Raw genomic sequence first — 12,288 nt, 5'->3', positions numbered from 1 at the left:
GAACCAATCATTTGCTAGAGCCATGAACTCAAGTCAGGTCAAGTGTAAGAACAGCTACTCCTTTCACCTACACCAGTCATCTTAGACTTCCCTTCACTTCATGTTACTCTGGCAAATATAGTCATTGAGAAAGACTATCCACCCTCCAGCATCAACTAAGTATGTAGTTATACATGATTTTTGATTGGGCAGGTCAGCACCCCTAACCTCTGTGTTGTTCAAGGGTCAACTGTACTCCTTATTCATAATCGGAAGAAAGATAACATTCTTCCAAGGGAAGACAGAAGAAGGAAATAAACATTTAAGCATTTTCTATGAGTGTCCTAAGTATTTCACATCCAATAACCCCATGCAAACGTGCATAAAATTCTTTAGACCGCTCCCTTCATTACTCAAAGAAAGTGGGAAGTGTATCCTCCTATTTCATTTTAGGTGATACCCGGGACAACTAAATATTTCACTGAAAGGCATGAAATAAATGCTATTTGATAGAGGCAAGAATAAGGAAAAAAGCAGTCACCTGCTTTCATTTGGCTTAGAGAAAAAAAATGTGCTCTATTATGTACTAAAATATCAGACGACACACAACATACTGCAAAACTTTAATACACTGTGGTTAAACACAATATTCAAACATTAAAATTTTTCAAACATGTGAAAGTTATCTTCTGAAAGACATACTGAGCTATTTTTACAGCTACCTTTGTGTAACTTTATAAAACTCTTTCCCACAACAATGCCTGATACTGATCTTGATACTTGTTAGAAAGACTGATGTAAGACAATGACATCTGAACAGGCAGAGTTAGGAGACCATCCCAAGGCTCATCTTCAGAACTCATCGTCAGAGGCCTTGTCGTCATCTTCATCCCTTACTTCTCGGTATTTTCTTGAAGCCTCCCCTTCTGGATTATAGCTCTGCATTTTAATATTCAGTCTTTCAGCTAACTTTTGTGCTGCGAGCTTGGCTTGCATCTCCTTTAAAATAAAATGTAAAGCAAAAAGTTACACATTCACATCTTTTCCCTACCATTTTTCGCTGGGAAGTCATTTAAACAGAATCAGAAATAAAGGGGCAAACCACCCCTCTCAGCGCTCGCTACAGCAGTGTGACGAGCCTGACGGTCGCGCCTGCCAGATACCATCGCTCCTCATGCTGGTGGGAGCTACCAGCCTGCTCGTTGTAGTTACAGACGTGCATTAATAAACAGTACATGGAAATGTCCCACCTCTACATGAGCAACAGAGGAATCAGCTTAGCACTACAATACTTATAAACATGGATAGATTTTTAAATATGTGGGTACACGCATGTGTATATACAAACTCACAGAACAATCTGAGCTATCAAATGTCAAAAACCACTAATGCTGTGCTGCTTCTCCAACTGCCAGAATCATCTTTCCTCGATTAAACCATGGCTTCTAGGCTTAAGAGTAACATTTCAGTGCTACAATGAAAATCAAAAAATTAGTACTAAAAAGCTGACTACCCTTCTCCAAATAAAGTCCCATGGAAATTACTATGCAACAAAAAGTCCAAGCAAATTTCAGATGCTGGCAATGTGCTTATATACACGCAAGGACACCACCACTGACTGATGGCAGTGGCAATGCTCATCCTAATTTGGCTCTTTACTTTTGTCATGCTTCCTCCCATACCATTTGAACTTCTTTATGTCCTTTCCCTCAGGCTGTGAATATTATGGGGTGGCAAGACTGAAGAGGGAGACTGAAGTGGGAGCTACTATTACTACACTGCCATGGAAGCCAACTTCAATCTGAGGGTATAATTCAACCTAAAAATGTCTCAGGGCAGGCATTTAAGACAATTTGAACAACAATTCCTCAACGCTGTAGCTGAAAGTAGGCAATAATTTTAATGCACTGAGAGGAAGAAAAATATCTTTCAAAAGGAGTGCGTTAAAAATGCCAATCCATGCCAACTGAGCTTTTATAAAAAGCTAAAGCAGCATAACAGCCTGGTTTTGTATTAACTGGTGTACAGTACCTGATTAAAATCCAGCTAAGCATATCGGGAAGTCAGGCTGCTGTTTTCCTGGAGGCTCAAATTATTGCTATCTGAGTATATTGGGCCCTTTTTTTTCCTTGCTATGGCTCTCACACTTATTTCCTCCCATCTGGTTATTCTGTGCACAAATTGTCAATATACATGTTTCAAGTTCTATGCAGAACACACAGATCTATGAAGAAAAAGTGCTACATAAACTTAAGTCACTAAAAGTAGGAGATTCTTCTATCTTCACAAGGACTGGCAGATTAGGCTTTTAAGCTTAGTGTCCAAATGTCTGTTGGCAACACAACACTGCTCGCCCACCACTTTTATATTCTCACGTATTGCAGGAGATGGAAGCTGGAAACCACATTTCTTTCATTCTCTTTGCAGGGTTCTCAGTTAGATTCCACCACTGAGAAGCTCTCTTATGAGTTTTACAAGGTGGAAGACAGGAAGCAACACTACTACTATATTAAAAGCATGGGCTTTAAGGATGTGAAATTTTGCAGTCGTCTCCTCCCGCTCCCTGGTAAATACCAGAGTGACGTTGCAGGTAGCTATGATCATCTCCAGCTGTTTCCTGCAGTTCTAGCAGGAAAGACGGAAAACTAGAGGCCCAAGTCTGAGCTAATGGCATCAAATGACCATTTTTCTAACACCTCATCCCTTTTGTTTTCCATCCTCCAACTACCTGGAGTAAACTCTGACTTACGTAAGCAGCATCTAACATACAGACAAGAAACAATTCATACTCTTAAATACCTCATAACTCTGTTTCTGCTGTTTCTGAAGTGCCAAAGATTCTTCTATGGAGAGCAGCTGTGCAGGCATGTGGTGAAGGGGCAGAAGCCGAGCTGCTGTGATGTCATCAAGATGCTGCTTATCCCTGCGCCGCCTTTCCTCTGAGGAAACAGGAGATGCTCTTCTTTCCTGATGACCAGGTGGATCATTTTGTCGTGAAGGTAACCTGAAGGAAAAACTTACGTTATACCATCAGACTACTTTCTTTTTATAGATACACATTTACAACATTCACAAACACGACAGCGGCCTCTAATTTTAGCAATTGTTTTACAAAGGTCATAGTAAGCCACTTACTGATATTTACATTGGTAGATAAATATCTACCTTTTTAAAATATTTACTTAAAATAAACAGGAGTATTTAAATTAGCACCTTTTTGGAATGTATTTTGACAATTAATTCATTGCTTTAACAGTTAATAGACTATAGAGAGATAGGATCTTGGCATTTTCCTTCTCTCTTCAAACCTCGTAATTGAACTGAAGCTATCTTTTCATAAAAAAAAAAAAATTGCATAGGGGCTTTCTGTCCAGTAGAGAGAAATAAACTTGTCAAGTTTCAGTGCAATTTACCATGGGTACTGTGATACACATCTATACATAATACACAGGAACATAAAGAAGGAAATGGCCAGTTTTAACAGGACACAGGGAGGTTGTCAGAAAAGCTTCAAGAGAGAGAGGTCTGAGGAGTCTTGGAGTAAGTGCTCACCATGTAAAGGAGGGGAGAAGGGCACCCCAGCAGGGAGTGAGGGGCACTTAGCTGCAGCACACAGGAAGTGCAAGAGGCGGAGAGTACAGAAAAGGCAGCAAGATAAGCCTGGGAAGCAGGCTGGGTCCAGACCACAGTGGAGAGTTCTATTCTATGTAACAGGTTCAGATTTGCATTTTACAAATTTCACTCTGGCTGCAGTGGAGAAGATGGACTGGTAAAGACCAGAGGCCGGAACAGACCAGTTACAGCCCAAGAGAGGGATGACAGTCTTTCCTTAGGAGAGAGGATGAAGATAAAAATGATTAGAGATGAAGGTCCAGGAATATATTATTTAGGTCTTCATGGATAACAGATATGGAGATGAGGAAAACGGAAGACATCTTGGGGGGAAAAAACGAGGAGGGGGCACTATTAAATTAAGGAACATGGGAAAAAGTTGTGTGGGAAAAAATGAGTTCTACTTCATACATGATAAACCCAAGGTGCCACAGACACCCACATGGTCATGTTACATAGGTAACTGGCCGTGCAAGTCTGAAGTTCTAGAAAGACCTGAGCTAGAGGTAGGTGAGGGGCAGCTTCCAGCATCCAAGTGGTAATGGAGCCAGAAGAGCATGTAGGAGGTCAAAGGAAGAGCAGAAAAGGAGCCAAAGGACACTACCTCACCCCACTTTCCAATCTCCAAGGGGCTCATGCCTGGGGCCCCTCAATCCCCACTGGCCTATGGCCTACTGACTGTCAAGGCCCAGGATTCCCTGAGCCCTTTCTCTTCAACTTCCTTCACCCTTGGTAGCCCTCACTGCTATTCCCTTACACCCCTCCCTCTTCCAGCTAAGTAACTACAATACAAAACTGGGATCAGGGTATTTACTGACTAGACAATGCTTCTGGTCTTCTGGCTTTCCAGTAGTGAGGAAATATATCTCGCTGCACACAAAATGAGGTTATGTAATCAAAGATTAGTTTATATTTCTAATTAAAAATTAATGTAATATAATCCTGATTTTCTAGATAGAAAAATAGAATGTTTTGAGGTTAAAAATAATGGTGGGGTAGGATTAAACTTTAAAGTCTCTTTATAATAATTTTAAAAAATGGTTTTAGGTATTTTTAACGAGATTTTCAGTTTTTCAAAGGCAGCAATGGTTCAACTTTGTATCTGATGTTACATCCTCCTTAATCTATTTACATCCTAGTAAATCTGGGCAGGTACCTGATTTGAATGTTACATTTGCAAATAAGTAAATAAAATCCTTTTCTCTTCAAAGAGCTTATCTTTTACAGGCGATAACACAAACAAACTGTGAAAAGGAATTTAGAAGCAGGGTTAGTTTGCCCCTCCTCCCGCAATCTGTTTTCAGTTATTTTAACCCCTACTCAGCTCCCTTACCCCAAAGTTGTTACTATGTAGTTTAATGTTCTTCTAAGTGTGTATGTAAGCCTTACGTCCTGATCTAGAACCTAAACTCGTTGAGCAGAATCTTTATTTCTGTGTCACCGTAGCACCTGCTGCTTACACAAAAAGTGAGCACACAAATATTTTTTGCTGCGAAAGTCTACCGGCTCCTACAATTCCTTTTCCTTGGCTGACAGTCTAATCAAAGCGGGAACTGCATACCTGAAAATGGTTCTGGAAAAAAGGAGTCACAGTAAATTCTCTGTGTTTATTATGAAATACTGAGTAAGTGTCCTGAAGTTTAATACTCCACCTGCTATTTAAAACCTTTTCAATTATTTGGCTAAATATTAAAGTATTTTTCAACATGACTCCTCCATTCTAGTCAGGCTGGTCTCACTGTTTCCACAATATGCTCATTCCTCACTACAAGTAGTTCTCACACGAAGTCCACTGAACTTAAAGCATTCTCCCAATTTTTTGAGTTTAACAAATAGTATGTTCCTGTCACTGGACTGTTTTTTGATGGTACTTACACATTGGTTTTAAATTTATGTGGCGAGGGCACTGGGTATTTGGCTCGCATATCTAGCACTTCCATGTAATGAGGCTTCTTCTGCGTCTCACTACTAAGGCCTGTCAAGTTCTCAGTACTCCGGTTTTCTTCTGAGTGGTGTTCACCTGGGTCTGTAATTGTGATCCTTTGTAACCTATCAATAAACAAGCCGTCAGAGCTGCTAGAATTATCTTCTGCTCGACTTGACACTCGATGCTGAGGGAGATGCCCACTAGCTTCGGATAAGGAAGGTGCACTGGCTCTGTCGCTGGAGGCTGGGCACTTGTTCACTGTGTACCCCAACTCTGGGGCCTCTTCATCGCCTTTCTGGGTAGAAGATACAAGTCCTTGTTGTTGTGAGGTTGTTTCAGATGATGCGATGTTATCTACAGAGGAACAGCCAGGAACTAGTGATGAAGTATCAAGTATCTGGTCAGAATTCTGGAATTTATCCGTGTCCATCTCAACAATGGCAATTGCTTTTTGCCTTAGTTTACAGTCTAAACTAACAGGATGAAACAGTTCACTTTTTCCCATGACTTCTTCACGTTCTGCAATGGCAGCTTTCAGTTTGGCAACAGAGTCTAAGATCTTTTTACCTTTGTCGGGCAATTTGCAAATGAATTTTCTGTCAAATGGAAAAAAAACACATATACATTAGAGCCATGTTTTTAAACTTGAGCTATAATGACAAAGCACTATCTTCAAAGGGAGAAAAATCAATCTGTAAGTCAAAAATCTGATTTCCAACTGCCCCAAAACATGAATGAAATAAGACAGTCATTATCCAAATACCCCCCCCCCCAAAACAAGGGGATCAAGGAAGAATAGGGAATATGCCTCATTTGTCTCATCTAATTAGAATTTCAGCAAAAGTATTTTAAGCATATAACACTCATGTGAGACATCCCAAAAGTCACCAGTTTTTAACGTATGATCTCTAAGGCCTTCCTGGGGAGAGGAGGTGAATAGATCTGTAAGGTCAAAAGTATTTTCACAGTAATACTAAGACACTATTTACCATTTTCACTCTCCTTTTCTCACATGGGTACTGTGGAGTTTTCCTGAGGCCACAGGACATGTGATTACCATTGCTCTGCTGGCTAACAGAATGTATGAACTTGTGTTTTCTTGTGCTTATGATTTCTCACTTGTAATTCCTAATACATTAACAAATGTCCACAGATATAACACACATAAAACAAGAATGCTTTAGAATACTCAATAAGACTTACACATAGAAAGGAGTCCTGACACCAAAAGTTAATTCACTGGTACAAATTAAAAATCCATTCTCACAAAGTTAAAATATTTGTTTTTACTAGGAAGCCCCCAAGTGATCATTTGTCCTTTTTGCTGAGGGACAGAGTTCCTTTTCTGATTTCCCTGTCTTTAGCCATACAATGGGGAGGGAAGGTTACATGTCAGGCCCTCTATTCTTTCTCCGACATTACTTTCATTCCCACAATTTCAACTATTAACATCCCCTCCAGTTGAGATTCCTCTATTTTCCCAGCTGTCTCCTCTCTGGAGCCTCATGACCACTTCTCCAGCTTTTAACTAGATACAATTAACTCTCCCTTCAACTCAGCACGCCCTAAGTAAAGTCAACCTGGAACCTATTCCCCTCCCCCAACTTTCCTGTGATTAATAGTTCTCCATACAGGCAGCAATACTCAGCCACCTGTCAACAACCTATTCAAATTATTCCAAGTCTGATGAAGTGCCCCCAACTCCTCAACTACTTTCATAGTTCACTTTCTTACAAACTCCTTGTTGGCAAACTCTTTGAAAATATCCTCCTACTGTCTTCTGCCTCTTATTCCTTCAAAGCATCTTGCACCAAGCTGCTAAATTAGGCTTCCTAAAAAAAAAAAAAATCACTTTCATTGTATCGTTTCCCAGCTAAAACGCACTGTCTGCCAACTGAATGAAAGTTCAACTTTCTCTGCCTAACAAACCACTCCTCAATCCCCCTCTTTCCATTTCCAACGGTTCCTGTGAAAATAGTACCTAGGGATGAAACTGACAGGATGTTTTGGGCACGATATGGGGGGCGGGGTGGGGAACAAAAGGATCTAGGCACGGACCCTCCCTTCAGGGAACCGACACGGTAGCTGAGTCAATACACCAGCGAGGAGCTAAGAAGAGCTGATACACGGCAACGCCGTTCCGCGCCGAGCCGCCCCCACAGGCGGTGCGCGCCAGGCCAGGACGCGCACGGCTTTGCGGCTGTAGGCCGTCCGCTCGCCCGCGGGGCTGGCACGGAGCTTTGTGAGACAAGGTCACCTTCCAGCGAAGGGAACGGGGTGGGGGAAGGGAGAGGTGCGTCCCTGGGAACCTGAACCGAAGGCGCCTGGCGGTGACTCGGCGGGACCCCAGCTTACTCGTTGCGCAAAAGTCTCTCCTGGCGCTTCAACATCTCCCGCAGCTCCGCCAAACTCCGCTGCCCCAAGCCCTCGGGAGCTTGGGGCTCGAAGCCGCGGGGCTGCGAGGACATTCTGCGGGGGCTGAGGCTGGCGAGGCGGCGGGCACTCGGCTTCCTCGGCAGCTCCCGCTGCGAGCACCGGATCTGCGGCCGGCGGGGACTGCGGAGCACGAGCGGGAGCCGCCATTTTCCCGGAAGGACAGGTCTTCTTCGAGCCGAATCGAGCTTTATTGAAACGCCGGAAATAAACACGAACAAGGCGAAGTGGGCGCCCGGAGGAGCGGAAGTTACGGGGGATGACGTCACGCCCCGGTGGGGCGTGCGTTCGCGCCGTTTGTCATTTCTCTGTTCATCCCCTCATTTGTTGATTTAAAAAGTATTTACTGAGTGCCACCGTGACCTCAACAAATAGCCACAGGCCCTGCTATTAGGGAGTTTACCGATTGGTGGAGGGGGCAGACATTAATCAAGTCATAATAAACAACATTAATTGTAAGATTGGTGTGAGGACCAAGGAAGGTGTTTCTAAGAAGTGAAATGTAAGTGGAAACCTGAATGACGAGTTAGCCTTTGGTGAGAGGCTGGGGTCATGTGCAGGACGAGGCTTGGGAGGCCCTGGTCTATGATGTGGCGCCTCCTTACCCAAGGCTGAGACGTCTTCAAAAGTTAAAGTTGAAAAGACCCTTAGGGACCATCAGCGTTCCTTAATGGGGCAGGCATTTGGAGCAGGACTTTAGCCATGGGCAGTACTACCTCAGGCGTTGCAAGATAGTTGATGTCTGGCTTGAGAACCTCTCTTTCACAATTTCAGATTGTGCCTGTAGAAAAACAAAGGCACAGAAACTGAAGTAAATATTCCCAGCGTACAAAACTAGTTAAGTGACAACACTAGAGTTCAAATTCAAATGCCCAGCTGCTCTTTTTGCGACACCAATTTGTAAGTCTCCGTTTTCACTTTATGCCTATTTCCAAGTGTTTAAAATTGTTGAAAAGTTTTTTTTTAAGGCTGTTGAGAAGAGGAAGGCAGCGTAATGAGCATCACACCCAGCTCTCACCTATTCTTTATAGTTCAGCTACCAGAGCTGTGTCCCAAAGTAAAAAGGAAGAAGCATGAAAGAGACACAGTAGATATCAATTGGGAGGTTTGAATGCCACCATAACTTCCAACGCTGCCTCCCCATTCTTTGATACGGAAATTTTAATTTTCTCAATTCTATGTAAGGTACTATAATAGACAAAAGCAATCCCTCCTAATTAGAGAAGCTCTAGAAAAAAATCTGAAGCTACTTCAGGGAGCATGGCTGAAGCCATTTCTGTGTCCTCCCAATCTAGTCCATTCTGATGAGATTAACTAATGTATAAAAATTCTCAACTTAAACCCTGCTTTCAAGGACTTCAATAACCTGCTCCAGCCCTAGCTAAATAAATACTTGAGTAAGGCCTTTGACGTAGCTAGTCACAACTTATTGCATTATATATTTAAAATATGTCCAATGTCTATAGCATGTCAGTTATAACCCCCAATAAAGCTGTAAAAAGTGGCCCTCTCTTCTGAAAGACTTACTCTCCGGCATATCTTCACCACTATCACCAGTGCCATGAACCCTCTCCTGGTTGCCAAACCCAAGGAGCAGATTTTAGTCTTTCTCCTTGCTGCATCTGACCCTGTTGACCATTTTCTCAAAACTCACTCATACCATGAATTCCATGTTACCAATCTCTCCAGGAGTTTCAAATCTGGAGAATTTGTTCTGGGGCTAGAATTAGAGTCAGGGTAAGGACCTTACCACCTGGATATCCCAAAGATTTCTCAGTTTCAACTTGTTCAAAACTAAAAATTTCCTCCCCTAACCCACTCTTTTTAAAATTCTCACTGTTTAATGGCAAGACCATCCACATAGTTGTCCAAACAAGAAACTAGGTATTCATACCTGACTATTCTTTTTCCCTCAACCTAACTGATTACGAAATCCTACAGCCCAAGTACCTTCTTTTCTGTACACTCTCCCTCTTGCCACCCTTTCAGCACGTCCCCATACACCCATTGTTGCCTCCATTGTCTTTGTCCAAGCCCTTGAGTGAACTATTATAATAGCTCCTAAAAGATCTTCCTGCCTGTAGCCTAAGCTGCCCTTAAAAATATCTAATTTTGCTTTCCTCACTTGGATACTGATGTGGGAAACACCAAAATCAATGTAGTAAAGACTGGACGTGTTTGATTCCACACTTGTTGGGCCTCTCAGCATTCAGAGGTGCTCTTGCCACCATGTTGGGATCATTGGAGGGTAGGAAGGGAGTACCACAGGGGGCCAGGCAGAAGCATGCCCGGGCTCTCTGATTAGAAATGACCAGAGTGGCAGTAGTGTGTGGTCATAGTAGCTGTGACGTGAGGCAAGTGTAAATGAAAAATTTAGCCTGATTCCTGCCAAGTAGCCGGAACTTGGACAGCAGAATAATGGTTAGTGGGAGGTTCATCCCAAGAGAATTTAAAGGAGAGGATAGGCAGATATCACAACCAGACAGGTTCATTAGGAACAATGATTATCAGCAAAGGAGTCTGTGATGGTTAATCTTACATGTCAATTTGCCTAGGTCACAGTGCCCAGATATTTGGCCAAACAGTCTAGGTGTTTCCGTGAGGATATTTTTTGGATGAGATTTACATTCAAATCAGTGGACTTTCAGTAAAGTAGATTACCCTCCATAATGTAGGTGGACCTCGTCCAATCAGTTAAGCCTTTACTACAACAGAGGCTGACCTCCCACGAACAGAAGGAATTCTGCCAGCAGACAGTCTTCATACTTGCACTGCAACAGTGGTTCTCCCCTGGATCTCCAGCCTGCTGGTCTATCCTGCAGTGATAATCACATGAACCAAGTCCTTAAAATGAAGATGTATTTTAAGAAATTGACTCATATGATTATACACACACACGCATAGACACATCCTATTGGATCTTTTTCTTTGAAGAACCCTGACTAATAAGAGAGGCCAATAGCACTAATGTGTTAGGAAAATCAAGGCTTGATTGATGTCTGGACTTCAAGGTGATAGAGCCGACTGAGGAGAGGGAAGGCTACCTTTTGGTCTGCCCGTGCTACGTGCTGGCCACATGGACAAGAGATGGGAACCAAGGGTCGTAAACAAATTCGAAGAAAATTCTATTTTCTTTTGTGTGTTTTTTAAACATCCATTTGGGAGTGGAACATGCTGAACTTTCAAACAAACCATAGCAGCCATAGCTACTGGAAACTTAATAAAGAATGGTAGCCTAAGACTTTATTAAACAGTAATGGCTGGCATCTGTGTACCATTTACCAAACCTCCTCTTCCAGTCACTCCTTTCACTCACTGCTTTCTCAGATGAACAGAGCACTGGGAACTATCCCTACTTCATCCTGCTGCCTTTTCTATCTGTCCGTCAGTGCAGAACTTCACAAATAACTGACAGGAGCCTGGCAAGTTAGGGAAGAGAAAGTAAGGAAGGTAACAGGGAGTTGGAACTGGATATGAGATAAACAAAGTGGAAAAAAAAAAAAAAAAAAAAAGGAGAGAGAAAGGAAAGGAACTGGTAAAGAGGAAGACAAAAAAATGGAAGGGATAGTAAGAGGGATAACATGTCTCTACCCAGAAATTAGAAACAGAAACCTTCGGAGGAAGTTTTGTGCTGAGGAATTCACAAATTCTTCATTTCCCTCCCAGCTCTAAAATTCTATACTTCTACAAAATGTCACATTTCCCTTCTTTGTATTTCACTGTGACCCCACTGCAACAAAAGGTTTTCCTCAGCTACTCAAGGATTCAGGCTGTAAAGAACATGTACTCCACACGAAAAGTAAATTCTTGCATTAGTTATCCAAACTGTTTAAAATGAGGGACTAAATTTTCAGCTCATATCTCACTCTTTATCAGCAAATAGTAATTTAAAGCCATTTACCAGAGCTATGGTTCCCAGGTGACAGACTGTGGCCTATTAAAATTAATCCTGACAGAAGATCCTTGCTGCTTTCTCCAAGCACATTCAGGCTGTTGGTTTATGAACAGGATGAACAGCCGGCCCATCCCAGAGGGTTAGAGAGAGGAAGCACGTTAAAATGGCCGCCTGCATCTTTGTTTGCTCAGCTGCTTGGAAAAACTAAGACTGAGGGAAATGGGATTAATCAAGAGGGCAGTTGCCCATGGAAAAAAAATAGGAAGACTCTGGTGAGAAAATCCCAGCCAAATAAGGTTCAAATTGAAAGAATTTTTTTCTTTTCAGTCTTTCACATGGTTGAGTGTTGTTTGGTGACAAATATCTTTTATCAGGCCACCACAGTATTTTATGATATTTTTGATAGTGTGGGAGATCATTTAGAAAAAAACATTATTAAATG

The 12,288-nt window shown here is 42.2% G+C and overlaps 1 protein-coding gene across 3 annotated transcripts in view; it reads right to left on the bottom strand.

The window, feature by feature from the left end:
• Nucleotides 1-585: 585 nt before the first annotated feature.
• Nucleotides 586-12,288, bottom strand: part of LOC109447664 (myocardial zonula adherens protein) — a 108,471-nt gene continuing 96,768 nt past the window's right edge. The window contains exons 1-5 of one of the 3 annotated variants that reach the window (XM_088797242.1): nt 7,874-8,133; nt 6,804-6,876; nt 5,467-6,119; nt 2,779-2,983; nt 586-978 (exon numbers count right to left, since the gene is read on the bottom strand). In XM_088797242.1, the coding sequence (XP_088653368.1) occupies nt 832-978; nt 2,779-2,983; nt 5,467-6,119; nt 6,804-6,876; nt 7,874-7,986 (1,191 nt within the window). In that variant the 5' untranslated portion in view covers nt 7,987-8,133 and the 3' untranslated portion in view covers nt 586-831. Of the gene's footprint in view, nt 979-2,778; nt 2,984-5,466; nt 6,120-6,803; nt 6,877-7,873; nt 8,136-12,288 lie in introns of those variants that run through there. The other 2 variants (XM_019732239.3, XM_088797241.1) reach the window with 2 other exon arrangements.

The sequence above is a fragment of the Rhinolophus sinicus genome, chromosome 3 (genome assembly GCF_057876585.1).
Source record: "Rhinolophus sinicus isolate RSI-liver-muscle chromosome 3, RSI-T2T, whole genome shotgun sequence".
Taxonomy (NCBI): Eukaryota; Metazoa; Chordata; class Mammalia; order Chiroptera; family Rhinolophidae; genus Rhinolophus; species Rhinolophus sinicus.
Note: the sequence above shows the minus strand (reverse complement) of the source record. Positions and strands in the feature narration are given on the sequence as shown.